Source organism: Rana temporaria, chromosome 2, assembly GCF_905171775.1.
Source record: "Rana temporaria chromosome 2, aRanTem1.1, whole genome shotgun sequence".
Taxonomy (NCBI): domain Eukaryota; kingdom Metazoa; phylum Chordata; class Amphibia; order Anura; family Ranidae; genus Rana; species Rana temporaria.
Genome location: NC_053490.1, coordinates 241,427,717 through 241,455,592, shown reverse-complemented (window position 1 = coordinate 241,455,592; position 27,876 = coordinate 241,427,717). Strand labels below are relative to the sequence as shown.

Genomic DNA, 27,876 nt, shown 5'->3' with positions numbered 1-27,876 from the left:
TCCTAATCGGCGCGACGCCACATCTGCGGCGCTGCACCGATTTCAAAAAGTAGTTCCTGTACTACTTTTTTGCGATTTCGGGCCGCGATTTACATAGACATCTGTGCAGAAACCTGCAAAGATGTCTCTTAAATCGCGGCCGAAATCGGGACTGCCGGCGGGAGTGAAATCGTGAGAGTTCAGCTGAACTCGCACGGCTTCACTCCCGCAGCCCAGTGTGAACAAGGGCGTATATTGTGTCAATGCAATGCTAATGAAACCCCAAACGTAGGTCACAAACGCAGCACGATCACATGGTAGAGAAATGCTCTGCAGTCCAGTTGCAGTGCGTTTTTAAAGTAGTGCAAGCACTACTTTTGGCATGGTGCAGTGCGATTTTAGCCTGTTCAAATGAATGGGCAGAAAACAAGCTATGCTCAAATGGCACATGTATGTGACTGGGTTCCTGTGCCATTCCTGGTGTGAACTGACCCTCAAATTCAGTGGCGGCCCATCCATAGGGGGCGCCCGGGCGCCGCCCCCCATCCCCCAGTCAGGAAAAAAAAAACATTTTTTTTAAACCTGTCTCTTTAAAAAAAAAAAAATCCAAAAAAGGGCCTTATATGTGCACTGTGTCCGCGCGCCGGGCACAGTGCAGAAAGAGTAGCGCCACATCTGCGCCACTTGCTTCCGGCGCGATGGACAGCATTGTTATCGCCGAGCGGGTGCACACACTTTCAGTGTTCACCCGCTCGTCTCTGTGCTCGTTCCGACGTCACTTGAAAAACAGGAAGTGACGTCGGGACTGCTCAGTGCGCCCGACCGAGGAACAGGTAAGTTGTGCTATGCCTGCCTGCTTGCCATGATGTCCGTATGGAACAACACCCCACACAACACCAGCTGCCTTTACTAAGCGTCGGGGTGACAGCATCCAAACCCCCCTCCCACCCCCCGCTTATTTAAAAAAAAAGTTTTAGCATGTAATATTCGGCTGCTGGCATCCACAATCCACCCCCCCCCCTCCCCCGCTTAATCCTTTTTTTTTATTTTTTATATTTAATATTCAGCGAAAATAATGCGAGGCAACAACCCCCCCCCCCCCCCAAATCAATGTTTTTTTTTTTCATTTATTATTAACAGTTAAGCTTATTAACAGTTTCTTTATTATAGTTGATTCAATTTAGCAATAAGTGGGTAAATGAATTATAAAAAAAGTTTTTTTCAATAACCGGGCCCACCCCCCCCCCCCCCCAGTTATTAAAAAAAACTTTTTTTATAATTCATTTACCCATATATTAACAACACTTATTTTCTATGTAAAAATTAATTACAGCACAAATAGCGGCCGGTAACACTACCCCAGCAGACCACCCCCCCAATTATTAAAAAAGAAACTTTTTTTATACTTAATGTGCAGGGAAAATATCGGCCGTCAACACCACACCCCGCTTGCAAATTGTCCTGCAACTTGGGACTGGAAAGTTGCAGGATAAGTTGGACCCGATGATTTCCAGTGAGAACTGTTCATATCTGTGCAACTTTGAAGTAGTCCATGCATTACTTTTGTCCCACTTTGATGTGACTTGAGGTCCATAGACCTCCAGAATACATAGGCATTGCTTCAAGTCGCTGCAAAATCGCACCAAAAAATTGTGGCAGAATCTTGCGACTTTCAGGCTAATGCAGTCTGAAAGTTGCACAATTCTACTGCAATTTTGATGCGATTTAAAGCAATGCCTGTGTATTCTGGAGGTCTATGGACCTCAAGTTGCATCAAAGTGGGACCAAAGTAATGCAGGGACTACTTTGAAGTTGCACAGATATGAACGGTTCTCATTGGAAATCATGGGGTACGACTTGTCATGCAACATTTAAGTCCCAAGTCGCAGGACAAGTAATGCCTGCAATCTCTGGTAATCATGTGCAGTATGTCCGCAGTCTCTGGTAATCTTGTGCAGTATGTCCGCAGTCTCTGGTAATCTTGTGCAGTATGTCCGCAGTCTCTGGTAATCTCCTGCAGTATGTCCGCAATCTCTGGTAATCTCCTGCAGTATGTCCGCAGTCTCTGGTAATCTCCTGCAGTATGTCCGCAGTCTCTGGTAATCTCCTGCAGTATGTCCGCAGTCTCTGGTAATCTTTTGCAGTATGTCTGCAGTCTCTGGTAATCTCCTGCAGTATGTCCGCAGTCTCTGGTAATCTCCTGCAGTATGTCCGCAGTCTCTGGTAATCTCCTGCAGTATGTCCGCAGTCTCTGGTAATCTTTTGCAATATGTCTGCGGTCTCTGGTAATCTCCTGCAGTATGTCCACAGTCTCTGGTAATCTTCTGCAGTATGTCCGCAGTCTCTGGTAATCCTGTGCAGTATGTCCACAGTTTCTGATAATCTCGTGCAATATGTCCGCAGTCTCTGATAATCTTGTGCAGTATGTCCGCAGTCTCTAGTAATCTCCTGCCCATTTCGAGTCCTTCATTACTAACAGTGTCATATTTTAGTTTGTTTGCACCGATCTGTAAGGCCTTGTACACACGACCGGACAGTCCGCTGACATGTCCGGTCGGAGATTTCTGTCTGATGGTTGTACACACCATCAGACAGAAATTAGAGACAATCCGCACGGACAGACAGCGCAGTGACGTGTCCGCGCCGTCGCCGCGACGATGACGCGGCGACGTGCGCGACGCAGGAAGGTCAATGCTTCCACGCATGAGTCAAAGTCATTCGACGCATGCAAGGGATGGCGGCCGCTCGGACATGTACGGTAAGTCTGTACAGACGACCAAACATGTCCGACGGACAGGATTCAAGCGGGCATGTTTCAACACAAGTTTAGAAATATTTGCCCGCTCGAAAAAGGCCCGGCGGGCAAATGTACGCTGGAATCCTGTCCGCTCGGCTGTACAGATGACCGAACATGTCTGCTGAAACTGGTCCGCGGACCAGTTTCAGCAGACATGTTCGGTCGTGTGTATGGGGCCTAAGGCTGCGCTATATACCATGATTTGTGATGCTGGGGCTGTATACTCTGTGCTGTGACGCTGAGCTGTATACTCCTGACATTGAGTGGAAGCAAGTGGAATACAGGGGACGGAGCGGTGGATTCTATAAGGGGTGTGGCTTATGAGAAGTGGGAGGGACCAAATGTGGAAGGGCGGGGTATTGCGCCCCCCCATCCTAAAACTTCACCAGCCGCCACTGCTCAAATTATTACAGTGCAGAAAGACTCTACTTCAGATCTAGGATTCCCAATCTGGAAATATCATATACAGCTTCAGGGAGAATTACACAATTACTAACATATTTTTGCCTTTTTTGGAGACTGTTCTGATTTATAAGCCTTGTAAACTGAAATGGATATTTTATTTAAATGCACACAGGAAATCATGCATTTATCAGTTTCAAGCCAGATCCCCCTATTTAGATTTCCTTCTTGTATACAAAGTAACTTGTTTTTTTTTTTCAAATTTTCCTTTTTATTTCGTTTCTTTTCCAAGAAAACAAAAAGCAAGAAAGTGATACAGGAAACATAAGAAGAGGACTAAGCATAGTCCTATACATCAACATATATATGGAAATTATATTTATTCTCTCTCTTCAACTCTATTTACTATTCATAATATCTGTATCACTACTAGTTTCAATCCATTCCTCTATAATAGACCAAATACTTTCTACTTCTAAACTAAATTTCAGACTACCCGAGTATTCCATCTCCCACTAAATATCCATTTATTCTTTATCTAAAGTACTAATTCCCTCCTTATTCCCGCAGCACTTCCTTCCTCATTTTATCCCCCCTTTCCCTCCCCCCTTATCCCTACCTCTAGACCCCCTTCTTCCCCCATTCCCCTCCTCCAGCCGTCTATCCTCAGGCCGGAGAGAAGAATTAGGAGAAGAGAAGAAGAAGAAAGAAAAAAAAAAAAAAAAATTCTTAACAAGACAATACAATACACCCCTCCCCTCCTCCGCTGTCCTCCAACCGTGCGCAAAATGTTCTCTCTCCTATTTTCCTTCTTTCTTCCATCTACTACCCTTTATCTTATTCTCCTATTAACTTTTTACCTTCCTCCGACTGTAAAAATAATTCCCAAGGTGCCCATATCATTTTAATTTGCTGTTTCTTATCTATTGTTTTTGGGAGGAGTTTCTCCATTATCCCTATTTTCCTTACTTTTTTCAGCCACATAGATATTGGAGGTGCCTCGGGGTCTTTCCATTTTGTTGCAATGCAACTTTTCGCCGCATTTATCAAATGACACATCATTGATCCCTTATATCTCACCGGATATATTTCAGCATGATGTAGTAGAAAAAACGAGGGGTCATCTGGAATATGATATTCCGTAAATACTTGTGTAATTCTCCGTACTGTTTCCCAGAATTGTTGTATTATTGGACATTCCCAGAATGTATGTAGCATTGTCCCTTTCTCCCCACAGCCTCTCCAACATCTATCTGACATTTCAGGAAAAAATGTGTTTAAACGCGCTGGCGTATAGTACCATCTTGTTAATATTTTATAATTTAATTCTTGTATTTTCGTGCATCTTGAAGAATTTAATGCTAAATTTATAATATTTTGGCTTTGTATTGGGGAAAAAACTTGGCCTAAATCTCTCTCCCATTTTACTAGGCTCGACATTCTAAAGTCTTCTGGTGGTGCAGTCAATAATATATACATTTTAGAAACCATATGGGCTAGTGGTTCCTTTCCTCCACAGTACTCCTCAAACTTTGTGAGTGCCCGTTTATACTTTTCTGCACCATCCAGAGTCTCCAGAAAGTGTCGTACCTGTCGCGCTTGCCATATCGGTATCTCACCGCTCCCTCCCCTTTGTGCTATTTCTCCTATTGTCATCCACCCCCTTTCACCCAGAAAGTGGGAGGCTTGAAATCTACCCTTTTCTTTTAATTTCTTGAGTATATGGGATTCCAAACCAGGCTGGAATTCTGGATTTCCTATTATTGGGTAGAGGGGGGAATTATTAGTTGAGAAATTCGGATTATGACATATTTTATTTCCAATCCATAAAGTTGGTCCTATCGTTGGGTGAGTTTTAACTGTAAGGGGTAACGCAGAATAGCACCATATTGCCCTATCTAACGGTACAGGGCACATTTGTTGCTCTATAGTGATCCACAATTTATAATCCCCATGTCTACTCCAATCTGCTATCCTTCCCAACTGGACTGCGTGATAGTACTTTAACATATCCGGTGCTGATATCCCTCCCACCTTCTTGGGTAGGATCAATAATTTCCTACCGATCCTGGGCCTTTTACTCCCCCATATAAATTTTGTAAATAATGCCCGAATTTGATTGAAGTACGACATGGGGATCTGAATTGGTAGAGCTTGAAAAAGATATAAAAACTTTGGCACTACACTCATTTTCAAAATGTTAGATCTCCCAAACCAAGAGTGCATCCCTCTACTCCATCCATCTAACATTGTTCTGATTGTACCCAATAATGGTTTAAAATTTAGTTCAAAAGTATCCTTTAAATCTGGTGGCATTTGAGTGCCCAAATAATTCAATGCCCTCGTCGTCCACTTAAACTTAAAACTAAATTCCAAACCATTCTTAATCGACCCTGGCAGAGCGACCCCCATTGCTTCAGATTTATTATAATTTATTTTAAAGTTTGACATCCTCCCGTAGAGTTCTACTTCTTTCATTAAATTTGGAAGGGATATCTGTGGTTTTGTTAGGGAGAAGAGCATGTCATCTGCGTAAGCCGATACTTTATGTTCCCTCCCTCCCAATTGAATACCCACTATATCTCTGTTCTGTCGAATCTTGTTTAATAATGGTTCTAATGTCAATGCAAATAATAAAGGCGACAGGGGGCAGCCCTGCCTAGTACCATTTGTGATTGCCAGAGGCTCAGAGTACACCCCGTTCACTTTTACCAAAGCTCTGGGTCCCGCATACACCCCCGCTATCCACTGAACCATTCGCTCTCCTAATCCCATTTGTTTTACTGTTCCCAACATAAATTCCCAATTCACTCGATCGAATGCCTTCTCTGCATCTGAGTTCAAGAAAACACTCGATATCTTCTTTTCTTTTACTTGGTTTATTAAGTTTAACACTTTAATAGTACTATCCCTTGCTTCTCTATTTGGTATGAACCCAACCTGATCCAAATGTACCAGTTTAGATAGATAGGGCTGTATACGTGATGCCAAAATCTTTGTCAAAATTTTAATGTCTACATTTATTAATGATATTGGTCTATAACTAGTGCATGCCCCTGGATCCTTCCCTTCTTTTGGGATAATCGTAATATGTGCTAGTAACGTCTCCGGGGGTAACATTCTTATTTGTCCTACTGTATTAAACAATTTAGTCATATGGGTCCCTAATAGTGTACTAAAGCTTTTATAATATTGTATGGTGAACCCGTCTGGGCCTGGGGCTTTACCATGCTTTATTGTTTTCATTATTGATTGTACTTCCTCCAGAGTAATTGGTTTTCCCAAATCCCTTCGCTCTGGAGGTGTTAATCTAGTCAGACCTGCTGAGGATATATATTTCTCCACAGCCCCAGAGGGGTTCTCCTTCCCTTGAAGGTTATATAACGCGGCGTAGTATTTCCTAAATTCTTGTGCTATTTCTTTTGAAAGGTGGAGTTTTTTATCTTCTTTGGTTTTAATAAATGGGATATATGACCGTGACTGTAATTTTTTCAATTTTTTTGCTAGTAACTTCCCACATTTATCACCTGAATCGTATGTCATCTTCTCTGCATATTGTAAAACCGCTTCAGCCTTATATCTAAGGAGATCCGCTACCTGTCTTCTTAAATGTGTTAATTCAGTTCCTATACCCATTTCTGTCTTTTTTTTATGTTGTATCTCCAATCTCTGTATCTTTTCTAATAATTCTTTTATTTGTTTTTCTCTAGCTTTCTTAACTCGGGAACCATGTTTAATTAAAACCCCTCGAATCACTGATTTATGGGCTTCCCAAACTATTCCCGGATCACTTTCTTCATTATCATTTGTCTGGAAATACCATGTTATTTCTTTTTTTACATCTTCAATTATATCAGGATTCTGTAGTAGGCTCTCATTTAATTTCCACCTCCGCTCTGACGTCTGAGTTCCCTCTCCCCAAGTTATTTCCATTGTTACCGGGGCGTGATCTGTCCAAGTTATATTCCCAATTGAAATGTCCTTTATTAAGTGTAAACACTGATGAGGTATCAGAAAGAGATCTATTCTTGAATATATTTGATGTGGGGTTGAAAAATATGTATAGTCTTTCTCTCCTGCATGTAATATGCGCCATCCATCTACCAACTGAAATTCATGTAGTTTTTGTATGATTCGTTTCCTAATTCCATTTGGTACCGACGACACCCCTACTGAGGTATCTTCCTTTGGGTTTAAAGATATATTCAGATCCCCACCACAAATCAATTTACCCTCTTTAAAATTCATCAATTTAGTGATCACCTTTACTAAGAAACTATCTTGATGTATATTCGGTGCATAGATGGTGGCTAATGTTACCTTCTCACCCCCTATTGTCCCTTTAAGAAACAGGAATCTCCCTCCTGGATCCGCATATTTTTCGGCTAAGGACCATGGTATTCTATTTGCTATTAAAATTGCCACCCCTTTGCTTTTGGCTTCCTGGTTAGAGGCCTGGTATACATTAGGGAAATTCCTATTTTGAAGATATGTATATACCCCATCTTTAAAGTGTGTTTCCTGAATAAATCCTATGTCCGTTTTGAGCGATTTTAGTTCATTTATTAATATTTTACGTTTTTCGGGGATATTAAGTCCTCTTACATTTAGGGAAGTAACCCTTATTTTATCCATCTAACACACCACTTTTAGCAGACAGCGGAGAAGGAGAGGACAAAAATAAATAAATAAATAAAATAAAATAAATTAAAATAAATAAATTAATAAATTATATAAAAAAATTATATAAAAAAAAAAAAAAAAAAAAAAAAGGCTCCTCCTATAGGGGTCTTAGGAGGTACGGATTTTATGTTACGGCTTCTACGTGGGACTTCTGTTATCCCGTAGTTACCGAAAATAGGAGGAATAAGCCTGCAAAAGCAGGAGTGGCTGAGCTCCTACTACCTCTCCTCACTTTATTTAATTCCTCTTTAAACCCTTTTAAACGTATTTACCCTGTAGCTCCCCCCTTTTCCCTCTTTCTCTCTCCATCCTTCTCTCCTCCTTCTCCCCCCTCTTTCCTCTTCAGTAACTTGATTCTCAGCTGCTATAGTGAAGGTCAGTAGCTCCTTGTAATGGGCACAAAGTCAATATGCAATCCAAGACATCCCATGTGAGATGTACGCCAGTCATTGCTTACCTACTGTATTCTTGTCAGAATAAACTGTACTTGATTTCTACACTGTAGCAAATTGTTCTTATATTCAGATTTTTGTATGCAGTTTATATTTTCCTATTGAATATGAATGCACTGAGTGTACTGTGTATAAGAAGTCACTAAAGCAGTGCAAATGCTATATGCATAAATAGAACGAGTCACAAGGAATTGATTTGCTCTTGCATGCAAATTTGACATAACTAAGTCCAGCTTAATTATTATAAATAAAAATAATGGGCCAGATTCACAGAGATCGGCGAATCTCTGTGTGGGCGTAGCACATCTCATATGCGCTACGCTGACGTAACCTAGAGAGGCAAGTACAGTATTCACAAAGCACTTGCTCCCTAAGTTACGGCGGCGTAGCGTAAATGGGCCTAATTCAAAGTAGGCTGGTAGTGGGCGTGTTGTATTGTAATGAATCGTGACCCCATGTAAATGAAGCGCCGTACGAACGGCGCATTCGCGCGCATGCTCAGAATCACGTTGAATTTACGCCCTAAGATACGACGGCTCAATGGCAACGACGTGAACGTAACTTACGCCCAGCCCCATTCACGTACCACTTACGTAAACGACGTAAAAATATACGCTTGTTCCGACGTCCATACTTTGCATTACTTGCGCCTCATATAACAGGGGTAACTTTACGCCGGACGTAAGCCTTACGTAAACGGCGTAGGGGGCGCAAGTACGTTCGTGAATCGGCGTATCTAGGTCATTTGCATATTTGACGCGTAAATCTACGGAAGCGCCCCTTGCGGCCAGCGTAAATATGCACCCAAGATACGACGGCGTAGGAGACTTACGTTGGTCGTATCTTGGCAAAATTCAGGCGTATCTTGTTCCCTGAATAGGGTGCATAGATACGACCGCGCATCACAGAACTTACGTCGGCGTAAGTCGTCTGTGAATCTGGCCCTATGCGTTAAAGTGTATCTATAGCCAAACATTTTTTTAGTTTTTAGGTTGGGGAAGGGGTTTACTTCTATGTGCGGCTCAATTCGAGAGATATTTTTTCACTTCCTGTTTTGTGGACAGCATTTTACAGAAAGTGAGGGACAATACTCAACAGTAAAACAGACAACAGCAAAAAAAGAGTTCTATGCTTTCCCTAGCTAACCTAAAAAAGTGTTTTTACATCTGTCTGTTACTGTTAGATAGTTTCTGTCACTTCCTATGTGGTAAAAAGGTAGGTACAAGATATAAGGGGAAATCTCTCATGACTGTGCCCTGGTCAGCAGTAAAACCCTGACAGGAGTTTTAGGCCTTCTCCATGCTATCCAAAACTAAAAAGAAACTTCTGCCCATTGGCAGCCCGTCCATTAGGGGCACACAGGCACTGCCCCCCCATCCATACATCCGGCCCCCTGATCTACATACAGGGGCACCTGACCATGGATTCCAATTGGGGGGTTTAAGCACGTGATTAGAGCCAGAGGCTCTAAGAGGGGGGTCTCGGGGTGCCGGGCACTGTGCTCCGAGCCAGCCTAGATGTGTTGCAATAGCGAAGGAATATTCTCTATTGTAACACAGAATCTCCTCCCGGGCCAATCAGGAAGGGGAGTCATGAGACCCATCACCCGATTGGCCGAAAGGAGATCAGATCAGATTGGTTGGCAGGAGACAGACTACACACAGAGGAGAGGAGGTAGAAGACACACGCAGGGGAGCGGAGCAGCAAGCAAGCAGCCCGAAGAGAAGCCGCTGCCGCCCTCCACGCTGCCCGCGAGATGACCCGGCCTTCTGTGACCCAACCGACCGACTGGGGGATGTAAAAACACCACCCACCACTGCTTCTGGCTATAGACGCGTGTTAATCCATTGCCACTGGTATAACATATACTGTATATGCAGTGTTGTAGCAGTGTGCCTTCTTCCAAGAAGGCACACTGCGTTTGTTCTGAAAGCACATCTACATCTGCGTTTGTGCTAAAAGCATGCTCCATAATGTACTCCCAAGACGTTGAAAGAAAGAGATGGGAACACACCGCTCAAAGCCACCTGTGAGGATCTGATGAGCTGCTAAAGAGATCTGGGTGCCTGCCTGGTCCGCAGCCAAGGGATTCCAATGGAAAAAAAGAAGAATGGCGGCACATCCGGAAGTAAAATCAAAAGGATTTATTGAAAGTCCATAAAATCAAGCGAACATGACAAACATCAATCCAAAGAAGGTGCTCAGTGGATGCGTTTTACACAGACATGCTTACTCATCACTCATCAGACGTTGCCTGAGCCGATAGCTCTGGGTCTCATACTAATGATCAGCAGGTGGGAGAACCAGCTCCCAATCACATGATCATTGTGATAGCCCGTGATTGGTTTTCACGGTGATCATTTTGTATAACCCACCCCAATACTTTCTTTCTCCTTCCAAATGGGAAAAAAAGATACATTGGTTTTTTATTCTCCTAGTCAAAGGAGAAGAATGTAAAAAAAAACTGTAGCCATAATAAAGATAAAAGATCAGGGTTTGATCTAAGTTAATGGCAGGAACAGGATTAAAAGGCAGAGCCAGGGTCAAATGTCAGAGTTGGGGTCAAAGGTCATGGCCAAAGCAGAGTCAGGGTCAAAGTCAGGGTCAAAAGTCAGTATATTTTAGGTAGCCTAAAAATAACAAAAATCTAAATGTGCATTATTGTTTTTCACGCTACCATGGGCACAAAGAGCAAATAATGTACACATATATGGTAACGCTACAAACGTCAGGAGTAGAATAATACATTTGTGGTTTATTTACTCGTTGGTCATGGTACTGACAAGAAATATTCAAGAAGTTTTAAAAAAAATTATAATTTGGGCCAGTTTTCCTTTGATAATAAAAAGTTGGGAGATATCCATTAACATTTACCACCAAATGAGGCCCAATTTATCCTGAAAAAGCAATACGATTTACCTTAATAAATTCGGTAGTTGCAATGATATGTCCATTTTTACTAACATATGCATGTTGCATAGTTACACAGTTGAAAACTGTGCATTAACATTTAAATTTGTTTACCTTTAAGCAATAAGGAGACTGAAATTGTTAATATTTCTTATATTTTTCTTTCAAATTAAATTATTTTCTCTTTATTACTTTTTATGTAGATTTACAGCTGAAACTTAACAAACGAGACAAAGAAGTGTCCTCCATGTCTTCACATATCGAAACACTTAGGGCTCAAATCAATGGTATGTTTAACTATTGATGTTTTGTGGCATGGCAAAGAAAATTCTGCAGTAGTGTACTGTACAAACCTAAAAATGTAAAGCTAAGCCCTGGGATAAGCAAAAATTTTTAAATACAAGAATTATGTGTATTTTTACTTGAATCTGGTGTGCTTTGTGCATTTCTTCCAGATTTGTGCTGTAATTCAGTGTTAAACTTTGCCTCTGTGCAGGAGTTTCCTATAATAAAGACCAGTCTCTGTGGCTCACTCTCCTTGTGCAGAGTGACCGGTCTTGTCTCTGCCCCCTCCTGTAATTTTTTGAAAGTATCCTATAGGGAGTGGACTTGTTGGGTCCTTCCCACAGCACTGCTCTCTGCACAGGCTATGTACAGCGTGGTGATTATGTCACCACTACACTTATAAGGTTATAACTTGTTTTGCAAAGGCACACAAAGTGAATTTATGTTCTTTATGGCTATTGAGGATTTCAATTATCATGAATGTTTTGGTAGCAGGAGGCACTTTGTTCTATTTGGCTTTGTACGCATATGCAGATTAGATTTTTTTAGTTTATAGTATATTTTTAATCACATTAAGTCACTACATCAAATCATATGGATGCAAATCCTCAGTGGGCTGAACGAAAAAAAAAAACGGAAAGATCGCTGTACTAAAACAAGGATGTTAGTGCAGCAATCTTTCCCGCTGTGCCTCTGCCCCCCCCCTCACCCACACACACACCAGAACAGAACACAGTAATCACAGCCACAGACAGTCTTCTGTCAGAAGGACAGCTATGAACATGGCCTGAAAATGAGCCAGTTCCTGCTGAACAAGCCGATATTTAGACCTTGTGTACCCATGTTTAACAGCTTCCTCCATCCACGCGAAGAAGGTGGATCCCCTCCACCGGGACATTGTATTCTGACCATGGCACCAGCCACAGTCAGAATACACTGATCGGTGACTGCAGGTAATGATTGTTGGAAAATTTGCTGATATGTGCAAAGGGAGGCCACACACTGGTTGAAATTCAGCCAGTCCCCGCTGATATATGGCCAGCTTAACTTATTTGCTTAGGAACAATGGGTATAGTCTACCAAGGTGCACAACACACAGTGACATAACAAGTGTAATTCATTTGTTAATTCTTTTGTACATGGTTAAGTTTTTAAAGTGAGCACAGGTTTCACTTTATTCAATTAGCTAAGTAAACATTCTTTACTATTTCGTGAATGCCTTTAAGATTATTAAGATATTACAGAAATATTCTATTTATAATATCTGTAATTACTGTGATCAACAGCACTTGAGAATAAATGTAAATCAGGAGACAAGAAGGTGGATTCATTAGTGAAGGACAATAAGAAGCTAGAAGTGGAACTAGAAGCTTTTTCTAGGAAATCTCATGACGCGTCAGGCCAGTTTGTCATAATCAGCCAAGACTTGTTAAAAAAAGAAAGGTAAGTGACAATAAATGAATTAGGAGTTTATGAGATCCTAAAATGTATGCATACCCAAAACTTTTATTTTTAGCTTTGTGTTAAGTGGGGAAGAGTTATAAACAAGTTATTTTTTCTGTCTGTCGCCCCCTGAGGAGATTCACCCCTCTATTTGTCCTGTTGGCTACTGTCACTGAAATAGAAAATGAGAATAGAGATCAACAAACCATACAGAAAAAGAAATACCAGAACATTCCAGAGATTTCATACAATGCAATGTCAAAGAACGGTCACATACGTAACATAATCCTGACATTGACATGTATAGTGGTGAGGATTTCGCCTCACGTGAACTATATAACATTATGAACAGTAGAATAAAGTAGGCTTTAGTCCTAGCTTCATTTGTGCCCCTAAGCTTAGCTGTAACCCAAAACAGACAGTAAGTACTTTTGATAGCCTTGGACCTTATTGGACCTTATTGTAAATCAGTTTTTCATATCTTAGTGTGGTCAACCCACATCTGCATTGTTGATATGGTCTGGGAGCAGGAGCGTTTTTAAGGCAGTGCAAAAGGGGCAGCTGTAAAACTGATTTTGAGTCTAGCTGTTATTTATTGTATGTCTCAGAGCAGGTGGAGAGCGAAATTGCATGTAAGGGGGGCCAAGAAAATGTTTGCCCTCGGGTCCAGTCAATATTAAAGGCGGCCCTGACTGGGAGATCCATTGCATTAGGATAAGCTTACAGGCCTGAAACAGAGCCCTACCAGCTGCCTCTCGAAGAAATGCAGCCTGCACTACATCCTCCAAGATGCCCAGGAGGCAAGGCTTAGGATTCAAAGGAATATCTATAGAAAAAGCATACCTGGTACTTTTTTCAATGAATACAATTTTGACATATTTTCTGTAAAACCTGTAAGCAGGCTGTGACTTAGGAGCTTGCATAGGTTTAGTCTTATGAGCCTATACTATAAATGGTTTTCTATACACTAGTTGCAAACTGTGGGGGGCATTTATGAAAAAAAAAAAATTGTTTCTACTTGTTAATGTAACTTCTTTTACTTTTACAGTTTAGGGACTGAACATTTTGGAAACTTTTTCAACATGTCCCAAAATAATTTAGGAATAGTCAGCAGTCTCTGCTATCTCTGCACATCTACAATAAAATGGTTAACATGCATTTCTAATTTCCCAACACTTAAATAATCACTATACCCTTGGAGAAAACCAGAATCCAGTCATATGTTTTGCTTATTATTATGACCATTGATATCATAAGAAGCAGATGCTTCCAATATGCTTAATAATGAAGCACACCCCAACTATATTCTGCCAATGACTTGTGCAAAAACAGTGGGCATACTATTTCATGGTGCAGTTTTTCTCATAAACCCCAAACATCTGTGAAAAAAACCAGACATTTAGGACATTTCCTGCCATTTTTGTTAGATTATATAACATTTGGGAAATGCTAGTTTAATTTAAAAAAATATATAGACAGCTACAGTGTTTAATAATGACAGATTTTGCGATATATATTATATCATACCTTGTCATTTATTTATATTACTACATTGGAAATGCATTTACACAATATTGTATATGCTTTATTAATTCCAGGTAAGACTAAAATAATTACGGTACATTTTTGCACTTTTTTCACTTTATCGTATTTCCTGTCGTACTGTAGAAGTCTAAATGAACTGAGAGCTTTATTACTTGAAGCCACTCGGCACTCACCCGGACCTGAGAAGGACCTAAGTCGGGAGGTCCATAAGGCAGATTGGAGATCAAAAGAGCAAAAATTAAAAGAAGAAATCAATGTACTTAGAGACAAATTAACAGCTTTCGTGAGTATTAAAAACTTTCTAAAAGTTGCATCCACAAATTTTTGATTTATTTACATTAATTCACAATTTCTAATTGTATTTTTTTAATTTGCACATAGTGTGCATTTCTGTTTTCTTTGACTTTCTTTCCACTATATTTTTATGAAAAACATTTTTTGCATTCTACCATCTGTGTCCCTTGAAAATAATATAAAGAAATTCCAGAAAGTTTAGTAATTTCCTTGTCAGTTCAATAAAAAATGAGTTGAAAGCAACTGAACAATGTCCACACCAATAAAAATGTCAATGCTCTAACATGAAAATCAAAATAAGTGGTTTGTTTCGGGTTGAAACATGTGGACAACATAAAAATGGAAAATGATATCAATACTTACTGTAATTTTCCTCCTTTCCTGGTGCCTATCCATGGTAGTGTACTCCTGATAGAGCTTCAGTTCTAACTCCTCCCTCAGGACCAGTGAATAGAATAAAAGAAAAGACAAGTAGGCCCCTAGCATTCTCAGTGAATATCTAATACTGAGGGTAGGAGTGTATGTTGCCATGGATCGGCACCAGGAAAGGAAAATTTGGGTAGGTATTGAAACAATTATCCATTTTCCTGGTGTCTTCACAGCAGCATACCTCTAAATAACCTAAATAACCACACTGCAAACCTCAGATATTCCTGAATTGAGAATTGTGTAGATAGGCATGCTGGAGGTCTATTGACAACATCCGGTCTCCCGGGTGCACTGTCTGTATAATTGCTTGTGATGACTCTATCTTGAAGCCCTCTAGGTGAATAAAGTGGTTTCATCTCTTTAGATCTATAATTGGGTACTATTCTCCTATTTTTTTCTACACCAAAAATAGGGTTGAGTAAAAGCCTGATAACTTCCTGAGGATGGTAATGAGATAAAGGCAGCTGGTTCCTAAAGTGAGACTATGGACCGAAACAGGGCCTTTGGGATGTTTGTGGGAGTTATGCAATTTTGGGAGGCCGGACACGTGAAGGTCCAAAAGTAACTGAATCTGATAGTTGACACCATGCAGGAGTCTTGGCAGTGATTCGCCCAGACAGATGAGAAGTGCCTCAACCCTGGTTCCTGACTGGAAGCGTCTGGGCGAGCAAATTGTCAAAAAGATTTTCTGGATCTTGGGGAGCAAAAAGGGCATTTTGCATATGCGTCGTCAAAAATGGCTCCTCCATGATCTCGTGGAATCCTTTGCATGAGTTGGCTGAAATCACTGGCCTTTGATTGCTGGAATCGACTAGAAAATGGTTTGGCACGCCGCAGTTTCCAATCTCTCCCCCTTGTTTTCCCTTTATTTTCACCTGTGTTCCTGCCAGTACAACTTCCAGTCATTGGGGAGCAATGCTTGCTGACTGCACTGTATCTATGGAGGAGTAGCAGTGTCTCCCTAGCAAATGACTACAGTACACTCCCTCTTCTCTTCTCCATAATATAGGAAAGAGGTGTTTTGTAGTTGACAGAGAAAGCTGGGAACAATGCTAAATGCTATAGCACTACACAAACTTTTGGCACTATATACAGTAAGTCCTGTGTAATAATAATAATAATAAAAAATAAGTAGCACAGCATAGGCAGAGAGCACAGATTATCTCCAAAGATTTCTGGAGAGATCAACATGTACAGTATCTTCTTGTACCTATTGCACAGATATACCAGAAATGCAACACCCCTATTTTTCTTTTGTACCATTCTTTATTTATTATCCCATTCACTTTTACTTGTGTCACAGATGTATTTAGAACAATCATCCTACATCCTAATATGTATTTTATTTGTTTTCTGTTTTGTTCATCTGATAATTATTCTTACTGTTAATCCACGGGATTTATAGAGAAATAATAAATAAGCTTCTGTCCAAATGCTTGTTTATGGTGCATTTGATCGCAGTACATTGGGCAGCATCAACTAAAAATACCAGTACAATTCTAGCTGTAGAATACATGACTTATTTGATGTTTCAATGCCTTTACGTGCAATTTCACAAAATAAACTTTTTTTTTCTGTTTATTAGGATAAAGAGAAATCAGGAAAGGATCAGAGGAGATACTCATTAATAGACCCATCCACGGAATCAGAAGTTCTGAGGTTACAACACTGTTTGGTTAGCACAGAAGATGCACTTCGAATAGCTCTAGACCAGGGTCATCAAGTGGAGAAACTAATGGAGGCCATGAGAAGCAGCACTGAAAAATCTCAGGTAAAGTTTCTAAATAACTGTGCTCTTATGTCACCACCAGGACTGTGACAGTAGGGTGAGGGGGTGGGGGGGGGCATTAGGAAGGGCAGCTGCCCTCGGCAGAGTGTCTCTGTATGTAGAGGGGGGGGCACAAGGCAGCAGCCCATAGAGTACATTTAACCAAGCTGAGAACACGGCCTCACCCCTTCCATCCTTTACTAACCTGCCCTGCTGCCTGGAAGTTTCCCTACCTAGCAGGAGATTCCCAAGCAAAGGGGCAGTTAATGTCTTAAGTGGTGAGGTCCATTGTCTGCATTTAACTTTGTTCACCTTCAACTGTCAGACAGGAAGAATTGGCACTATAGTGCTAATATCATAGATCCCAGATGCAGAAGATGTTCAGGGGCACCCACATCAAGGGTTTGGGAGCACACATTGACATCTTCACCCTGGGCACTAGATGGCCTTGTCCTGGCACTGGTCACCACATTCATCTTCTTGCCTCATCATAGTATCACAAGCTCTGCTTAAAGCGGAGTTCCACCCAGAAATGCAACTTCCGCTGATCGGATTCCGCACCCCCCCCCCACATTTGGCACCTTTCGGGGGAGCAGATACCTGTCAAATCCAGTTATTTGCTATGTCCGACCCCTCCTCCTTCCCCCCTGTTGTCTTCTGGGAGACACACAGGTCCCAGAAGACAGCAAGTGACCAGGAGTGAAGCCAAAAGTCTTCACTGCCTGTTTTGCTTACCAGGAATGGCGTCGGCAGAACCCTTGAGTTAATCCGAAAAGAGCGGCTTTGGGTGCTGACATGGTGGGCTCCCTGGACAGGCAAGTGTCCATATATTAAAATTCAGCAGCTACAGTATTTGTAGCTGCTGACTTTAAAAAAAAAATCCCAGGCGGAACTCTGCTTTGACAGCCTATCCTATAATCCTGTAATTATCTGAAAATGTTGCTTTAAATCATCCTTTCATATTATTTGGGGTCAATTTACTAAAGGAGTAAAGAATGTTTAATTTGCAAGGTGAATTTTCATTTAGCTTAATACATAAGGTGACTTTAGTCATCCAATCGCGTGTTAACAAAAATGGGTATTCTTTGCAAAGGTAATTTTCACTTCCCTTCATTCACTAAATACAAATTGAATTTGCAAAGTGAACATGCTCTGCCCTTTTACTAAATCAATTGCATTGTTAGTGAAACTTCGAGACCAAGCACAGGACAGAAAGAGGCTGAGATGGGATAGACAACTGCATCAGTAGAAGGGATAGAATGACTAGGGCAAAAGAAAAGTAGACCCCCCCTTTTTATCTATGTCCATTCCTATTTTTCTTCATTCTTTTTATTGTCTGTTTTGTTTTGCTTTTGGGTAGATTCTTGCCCAAGTGAAATGATGGTTACTTAATTATAGTTGTTTCTGTTGAACAGGTGATAAGATATATTTATATTGATCTTCAAAATATTAGAAAGGATTGTCCTTGTCAAGCTTCACTAATGTTGTTATATATGGGATCAAGGCGATCTAGACTATGGGCTTTTTGAATGAAACATTGCAAACTATTTAATAAAAATCTATATTAAAAAAAAAAAGTAGATGGCTCAAACCCTCTGCAGTGAGTCCACATTTACATGACTATACATGGTGCTGTATCTCAGGACATTTTTTTCTCAAGCAAAGCTGGCAATTTGTACTTTAGTTAATTGCTTTTTAAAATTGGTAGTGTTACAGAATCAATTTAAGTATTGTAACCTCAACAATGCTAAAGAGAAATAAAAAAAAAAAAAAAAAATGAATAAATAATATTCTTATATTTATGGACATATACTGTACATAGATGTGCGCTGGGGGGGAACCAGGTGTGCACTGGGGAGGGAACCAGGTGTGCCTGGGCACACCCTAATCACTATGCTTGGTGCAGATTCCCCCTACTGCCTGGGTTTTTGACAATTCCTTTATTAAAAAAAAAAAAAAAAACAATGTCCCCCAATGTAGATCCATCATCAATTATGACGACAACACGACCGTCAGACCCATAAAACGGGGAAAAAAACTCTGCTCGCCGCGAACGCTCCCACAGACTGCCTGTCCTGCTGTGTGACATTTCTAAAATAGCTATGGGGCAGGCTCTTCCAGCAACTTCACCTGGTGGCTCCGTCCCCCTGTGATGTTGGCAGGCCAGCGTGCACTGGTCAATGACGTCAAAGGGGGGTGGCGTTTCTGGTGTGACTCCATTGAAGTCTATTACAAGCAACACGCAATCCGCTGTGGACACAGAGGCTCCCGACCCTTTCCATATACACATCGGCTGAAAAACGCATAGATGTGAACGTGTACCACAGGAAACCATGTTAAATGGACTGTAGTGCATTTCTAAAAAATGTATAACGCACAAAAAAGCGAATAGGTGTGAATGTAGGGTTAAGGTGAAGGTACACTTCCCTACTGACCCTGGGTCTTAAACATTTTATCACAGAGCATATAAAAGGGAGTGCCCACCAGATGGACCTTCTGTCAAGCTTGCTAGATCGTATTGCCAAACTCTAACAGGATTTTCAGGTTTACAAAATTGATAACTAACTGCACTATTTCTGCATATTTTTGTCTCACAGATGACTGGAAACTCAGGGTCTGCCAATGGTATCCATCAGCAGGATAAAGCACATAAACAGGAGGTATGTTGTACTTGAATGTACGGGACTTTCAAATTCACATTTGAGGAAGATATGATGCTCACTTCACCCCAGTGATGGATATAATGCTACAGGATAATGAGTCTAAAGTGCAATTATGTTGTATAATTGTTATGGCCTAATAATACTACTTAGGTAGTGGTTTAGGCTGTGGACACAGAACAGTGACCTCACAGTTAATGTAAATAAGTTGAGACAAACCCTTACTTTGCCATACTTATTATTACTATTATTAGTATTATACACGATTTATATAGCGCCAACAGTTTATGCAGCGCTTTACAATGTAGAGGGGGGACAGTACAATTGAAGTACAGTTCAATACAGAAGGTACAGGAGGACACTGCTCGTACAGCTTACATTCTAAAGGGAGGGGGTACAAAAGGTAATAGCTGCAGAGAATGATTTGATGGGGGGGGGGGCTTGGGCACAGTTAGGTGGGTGTGGGATAGGCTTCCCTGAATAAATTAGTTTTCAGGGATCTCCTAAATTTGGAGAGGTTAGTGGCTACTTACTTTCCTTCCAGTGTAGCGCCTGCAAGCTTTCTCCTTGGTGCCAACCTCTTTGCCCCAGTCTTCTTCTGTGGCTTTCATCTTGATTAGCCAGCCCAGGAGGGCCCAGGAGGAGTAACTTGACAGCATTGGTGGTTGGTGAAGTTTTAGGATGGGGGGCCCCTCGTTCTTGACTCCTTCCACTTCTCACAAGCCCCACCCCTTATATGATCCACCCACTCTGTCCCCTGTATTCCACTAGCTTCCACCCGTAGTGTCAGGAGTATTTAGCTCAGCATTACAGGACAGAGTATACAGCCACAGCTCCACAGGATAGAGTATACAGCCCTAGCTCCACAGAACAGAGTATACAGCCCCAGCACCACAGGACAGAGTATACAGCCCCAGCTCCACAGGACAGAGTATACAGCCCTAGCTCCACAGGACAGAGTATACAGCCCCAGCTCCACAGGACAGAGTATACAGTCCCAGCTCCACAGGACAGAGTATACAGCCCCAGCACCACAGGACAAAGGCTGTTAAGTAAAATTCAGGAATTAAGGAAGTAGGAAATGTATTTTGCTGGAGGTGGTTTTGTTAGAGGGGTCGGGGGATTGTAATAGAATGAGAGAGTAATTTTTGCTTGGTAAGGCACCCTGTGCATGTATTACTCTTGACTTTTGCACTATGTGCAGTGTACACACCTCACTCCAGTTCTCTGTGCATCACACACTCTTGATCTACAGCAGAATAGGCTCAGTTTTTTTTTTTAACCTGAGCAGTATGCATGCCACATCATGAGAGAGAGAGAGAGAGCGAGAGAGAGACATGCCAACAGCAAAAACAGAGAACTGCAGGTCCACTCTTCAGCTGTTGCAATCCTTTCTGCCATTCACAGTGCCATATTGAGAGAGTGTCACGTCTACCCCAATGCAGGTGGTCAGACACTATAGCTGGTTACTGTGTGCTTTACCTATAGCAGCCCCCCTTCCCATAAGGCAAGCAAGCCTACCGCTACTCGGTTGCCCCCAGGACTTATACACACTGCTATAGTGCCTGGCCACCACGCCAGGGCAGATGCAAACTGATTAAAGCAAATAGATACTTGCAGTTAGCAGACAGATAACATGGTTCTATGACAGTCTGGGTAAAAAGGCAGGCTGAGTTCAAGGAATAGTCCAATAATCCGGTCCAAAGACATACACAGGGAAATCCAAACTAGCAAAGCAGGGCAGACAGACATTGAGCTTGATCAGGAACAACACACGTATCACTCACTGTCACAAGCAATGCCATAGCCAAAACCCAGATGTTGGAATGAGGAACAGGGGCACTAAGTGATCCTGACAGAATACTCCCTGAACACGGGACAATCAGCTTCCCAGCTTGCAATCAGCTAATTGCAAGCTGGGAAGCTTCCTATAGACTGCTGTGTGTCCGATGCCCGGACACTCTTAAAGTGACTACTTTAGTTACTCTATCCAAAATTCAAAAAAACAAGTTTGCATATAGTTCTACTTCAGTTCAAAAGAGAGATCTTGATTTAGGGGAACAGTTAGGAAAACTAGTATTCTGGAATCATCCTTGGAAATCACAAACTATTGCCAAATTTGAAGGTATCTTCTGCATGTCCCTATATTTACTCATCTCCAGCTACCATCACCAGCAATATATTGTTTCTTTATAAAAAAAACAAATACATATTAAAGACTAGACTTCCCTGCTCTGGTGGGCTTACACTTGCAGACCCCTGATCACCTTCTTAAGTTCTTGCTTAAATCTGATGTGATATGGGTTATTCAATTGACAGGGTTCTCAGCTACCTCATCTGTGACTACACTCTGAGGTACGAGGTGCCACAGATACTATCTTTGGCCAGCAACCAATCTACTCTAGGCAATTTTGACAGAATTTTTTTATAAATGAAATGAAAACTATGAAAAGATCCAGTTTGTGATATTTAGCATTTCAGATTCCCCTTCTGGATTCCGTTGCTTGCCATTACATACACAGGCACAAGACATCTCCCTTCTGCAATGCAGTTTAAGATTTTGATGACTATTCAAATAACACTTTTGCATTGTCAGCATTATTACTTATGATAGCAATCACAAGGATAAGGCTTAATGCATCCTAGTCTATCAATGATCATAAAGGATTTGGGATTTTATAGTGCCTGCCATATGTACACTGTACTACTTCTAAGCACTTATCTACTTCTTTTTCTGTTGCAGGAAAACCATTGATATCCCCAGCAAAGTATACCATCCTTCTCAGTATGAACAATATGCTTTCTTAATTGGGACTGGCATATCACAAAGACTTTGTATGCATTTTTCATGTGTGAATAAAAGTGGACAGTGTTCATTTTTGAAGTTAGATTCCACCAGGACAATCATTAGTTCACAACCGCCATTTGCAAGAAGTTGGCTGGGAGTCCAGGAACCATTTCTCCTCGTACAGAATTGTGGATTGGGCTTTCAATTTTTTGAAGAAAACCTTTAGTTGGCCAGTTCCAAAGTTACACTACCACCAAAATTATTTTGATTGTTGATAGATGACATTCTATAAACTGTATGGGAACGCTAATAGATTTGTAATTGAAGCACTAATAATTTCTCTATCTTCAGACTGACTATAACCAATAAAGTGTTGCAGAGGATGAATGTAATAAACACAACAAGGTTATATTCACTCAGTACATATGTATTTGTCCTCTTCACCATAGTGGGAGTTCAGCTATGCTCCTATGCCACTGGAAGTATACTCTGGAATGGCACCGCTTTAAAACAAGGGCAGTAATTCATGATCATGCATAATGTCATAGTGCAAACCAATGTTAACGTAATAAGCAGCTACATTTAATTTTTTTTTTACTGTTAGATTCTTATTTTATTGTTATTATGGCCATCGTTGAATTATAATCTACAAAATGCTCCCCACTGTATGGTAAAGTCAAGTTAATTCCTAAGCATCTGGATGAATATGTGCAATTAACTCAGTTGTACTCTAATGGACTTTTGCCTAATAGTACTAAATATGGCTGAATAATCATTGAAAGACTGTAAGGTACTTTGTGTTATTATTTTTTTTAACATTGTATGTTATGGTATGAAAAAAAATACTTTTGACCAAGAAAATTTTATGTTAGATAAACTTAAGGGTTTAAAACATGAATATGTAAGATATGCCTTTTTAAATAAATGTAATTCCTTATTTATCTTAACACAGCAAGATGTGCGTTATTTTACATTACCTGTAATTGTGAAAGATCTTATTATGTTCTTCTTTAATTAAGGGACTAGTGACATCCTTTTATTTAGTCATTTAAAGTGGAGGTTCCATCAAAAAAAAATTTTTGCTTAAAAATGTAGATTACACCTAAAAAAAAAATAATAATTTTTACCCACCTTGAAATGCCTGCTGCTTTGCGGTCCTGCGAAATCTGCCTTCCTATCCACCGAGGATCCTGACGTCAGATCCCTTGGCTCTAGTCGCTAATGCTCCAGGGAAATGTAGTCAGATGATGCCGTGCGCCTCCCCTGTGAAACTCAATTGGTTGACGGCGCGGCGCTGCAGGACTATTCGTCGATCCAGAAATCCAGGAAGTAAATGCTTGTCGGATTCATTATGCCCACAAGCAAAATGACATCCATCGGAACAACAAAATATAAAGTGTTCTTTGATGAGGATCTACGGAACGGGAGGTCATTTAGACATAGTAAGTGACACTATGTATACAGCCACAACGAGTAATGGACGAACATACTTTTAAAAAATGCAAAATGTAGTGGAAACCCCGCTTTAATATTTGTCAGAAAGCAGTTATATTGATTGTATTAGAATCATGTGGTAAACAGATGTCACTGCCAAGATAGGTTATGCCTATTATCGGGAACACATAGGGTGACTTCTTTATGGTGAACACAAGTACACTGTCCACACAAATGTATTTTGTTGCATTATAGTAACCCCTAATATGAACATTGAAGTCAGTCTTCCTACAATGACACAGGAATCCATTTTTTGTGTGTGCTAATCTTGGAGTCACAACACAGAGGACTAAAGCCCCATACACACTATTAGATTTTCTGCAGATGTTTGTCTTCAGATTTACCAAAACCATATAATATGAGGTCAAACCTGAATGCCACGTACACGCGAAGTTTTTCAGCCTCTAGACAACGTTTTTTTTCAACTGCATCATCACAACGATGTTGCCTACACACAATGGTGGAAAAAAAATGCTCTAGCAAAGTGCGGTGACGTACAACACGTACGACGGCACTATAAAGGGGAAGTTCCACACGGATGACGCCACCCTTGGGGCTGCTTTTGCTGATTTTGTGTTTGTAAAAGACGATTTGCGCTTTTCTGTCTGTTACAGCGTGATGAATGTGCTTACTCCATTATGAACGGTAGTTTTACCAGAACGATCGCTCCCATCTCATAACTTTCTTCTGAGCATGCGCGGGTTTTTTACGTCGTTAAAGCCCACACACGATCATTTTTTACAACCTGAAAAACGACATTGTTTAAAACGTTGTTAAAGAATAGAGCATGTTCAAATTTTTTTTTTGTTTTTTTTCAGAACCCGAAAAATGCTGTGAAGGTCCTTCCACTACATGGTTTTGGCAAATCTGAAGACAAAAATCTGAAGAAAATCTAATAGTATGTATGGGGCTTAACAGTCACTCTAGAACACTTAGGCCTTGTACACACGATCAGTCCAAACTGATGAAAACGGACTGAAGTTCAGTTTCATCAGTCCAAACCTACCGTGTGTATGGCCCATCGGACTTTTGTCCTTCAGACCAAAGTTTTAGAACTTGCTTTAAAATCTGACTGATGGACGCCTGACCGATCGGTCAAAACCGATGGTTAGTACGCAAAAGCATCAGTTCAAAACCCGCGCATGCTCAGAATCAAGTCGACGCATGCTTGGAAGCATTGAACTTAGTTTTTTTCAGCACGTCGTCGTGTTTTACAACACTGCGTTGGACTCGATCGGTTTTTAAACTGATGGTGTGTACACACATCAGACCATTAATCTGCTTCATCGGTGAACCGATGAAACTGAACTTCAGTCCGTTTTCATCAGTTTGGACTGATCGTGTGTACAGGGCCTTATGGGTAGCCTCACTAGAAGTACACGTCAACAATAAATGGTTTTCTCAAGCTATTCGTCCTACTAGCAGCTAATGCACTAACTGAAATTAACCACTAGATGTCATATGACTCATTCTAGCTAATAATTTCCTGATTGGTTGGTTAAATGTAATTACTGTAAGAAGTACAATATGTTCAAGAAATCAAATATTTAAGAACATGATACTAACACATAAACATCAAAATAGTCACCAGTGATAAGTGAACCTTAATTTTGAACAAAATGGCAGAATAAAAAAAATAAATAATCATTATCACATACATTTTAATAAAGTCAAAGTGGGACCTTTTTTTTTATTTTTATTTTATTTTATAGTTTGGCTCCTTGGAGGGCTGCTAGGCAATATATTGCTACCGAAAGGCATAGTAAGCCCCCACAGTCCTCCAATGAATATTCGTTTGCTTATTTTTTTTTTATGTAGTTTGGTGTTTTAGACCAGCCTTCTTCAACCAGAGTGTCTAGGCACCCTGGGGTGCCTTCAGGTTTCTTCAGGGGTGACTTGATAAAATGCCTAGGAATTGCCCAAAAATTGTATACAAGCCAGTGGTCGGATCAAGCCTGCTTATTAGTTACATAAAGCCGCAAGTTTTCATTGTGCACCATTACAACCTTCTACCGCCAGTGTCCCAACAACCAATGACATCATCGGTTGATAAGGAGAATGTTGGGCACTTGCACAGCATCCTTGTTTGCCCCTCCCCTGCTCCACTTCTTCAGCACCAGGGTCACATTAGCTAAATGAGAGAGAGAAACTAAAGAAGAAGACTGGACTGAATACAAGTTGAGAAACACTGTTTTAGACAATTGGTATGAAAATAGCATTTTGAAAAATATAGAGAGCAACGGTTTGTCTATTTGACCATTATTTGGCATTTCTTAACAAATAACAGTAAAATACAAATAAAAACAAGGAAAACAGCAACAAATGTTGTTGTTTCGAGTTGCTATTTGACCCTTTTTGCCTACTGACTAAACATAATCTCCAAAAACAACTATATAACAAATAACATAAAAGAAATAAAAAAAATCACAGGGAAGAGCAAAGCGGATTTAAACTATGCAATTTTTAGGATTGTTTACTTGGTGGTGTCCTTTAACCCTCCTCTTATGTTAGCTTTCTGTTACTATCCATGATGTTAACGGGTCGGTTTTGACCCTTGTCTTAAATCAGCCATAAAATACCCTCTGAACAATTATTTATCATCCAATTTGTTTCTTACCTCTTGGTTACCTTGTTAGGCTTCTTTATCCTTGAAAATATTGGTTTTAATATTTTTGGTGTGACCCCTTAGACCTTTCTTTTGATAGCATACCTCTCATTTTCAAATAAAAAAAATGGTAAAATGAACCTCAATAGAATATTATAAATTGGTCCTATGTTTCTTTACTTTATTTAGAGAAGCAGACAAGCAGGCAAAGAGATAGGCCCCTCCCTAACTACAGCTCACAGGGTTGAGAGATGATTGGCTGTCAGTGTTACTAAGCAGAGAGAGTGTTTATGATTTCAGTTTTGGCACTTATTAGTGTCTTATAATCCTATATTATAACTGGGTCAGAATTGACCCTAACACCATAAACATCTTAATTTTCACCACAGTATTTTATAATGTAGTAAAAAGGATTATTTTTCTATTACATTGTTTAAATAGAGGTTCCTGACAAAGTAAAAAAATCTTGATGCAATAAACAAATTTATGTGATACTTATAGACATTCAAAACCTGAAAACGGGTCGGTTCTGACCCTAACACAATAGGAGGGTTAATAGTATTTAACTGTTCTGTAGATCTATTTACAGTCTTGCTGTTCTGAAGGACATTGGACCTTGGTTAGCCAAAGCATGAATATTAAAGAATGAACCCTGTCAGCGCCTTGCCTAACCTCTCCTGAGCAGCCGGGGCATTAGTCTTAGTTGTTGCATTGTTAGGGGGGGGGGGTGGTTCTGAAATACAAAAACACCTGCGTTAAAGAGGTATTAAACTTTTTGACTTTTACCTATAGGTAAGCCTATAATAAGGCTTACCTATAGGGAGTTTAAATATCTCCTAAACATGCATAGTTTAGGAGATATTTAATTAAATGCAGCCAGTGACATCACTGGCTCATGTGCTCTTCCCATTCCTTCTGAGCCCCATGCCGTAAATGGTGGCTCCCGTGCACATGCGCAGGAGTGCTGTCATTGTGGCTCTGACCACATTGTGGCTCCTTGCTAAGATCTGGTGTGGAATTTCTGATCAGAAGTGGAATTTTTGATTACAAGAGGAAGAGTTAATAACCAGGATTTGCTTTTAGCTGCTTTTAACTGTTTCTGCTGCAAGTGTTCAATTGTTTGTCTTTTTTTCTCTGACACTTTTTAAACAGCTTTTTTTTTTTTCCTTTCTGCTAATTAAGGGGAGTGTTTAATTGTTAACAGGTGAGTATATAAGTGTCTGTAAAAACTCCATAAGAGCTGGCTCCTTGCTAAGATCTGGTGTGGAATTTCTGATCAGAAGTGGAATTTTTGATTACAAGAGGAAGAGTTAATAACCAGGATTTGCTTTTAGCTGCTTTT

The 27,876-nt window shown here is 40.5% G+C and overlaps 1 protein-coding gene across 3 annotated transcripts in view; it reads left to right on the top strand.

The window, feature by feature from the left end:
* CLIP2 (CAP-Gly domain containing linker protein 2) overlaps positions 1–23,386 on the top strand; it is a 172,954-nt gene extending 149,568 nt beyond the window's left edge. For all 3 annotated transcript variants that reach the window (XM_040336701.1, XM_040336703.1, XM_040336702.1), the window contains 6 exons: positions 11,427–11,510; positions 12,795–12,951; positions 14,620–14,779; positions 16,805–16,990; positions 19,585–19,647; positions 22,391–23,386. In XM_040336701.1, the coding sequence (XP_040192635.1) occupies positions 11,427–11,510; positions 12,795–12,951; positions 14,620–14,779; positions 16,805–16,990; positions 19,585–19,647; positions 22,391–22,402 (662 nt within the window). In that variant the 3' untranslated portion in view covers positions 22,403–23,386. The remainder of the gene's footprint in view (positions 1–11,426; positions 11,511–12,794; positions 12,952–14,619; positions 14,780–16,804; positions 16,991–19,584; positions 19,648–22,390) is intronic.
* The last annotated feature ends 4,490 nt before the right edge of the window (positions 23,387–27,876 follow it).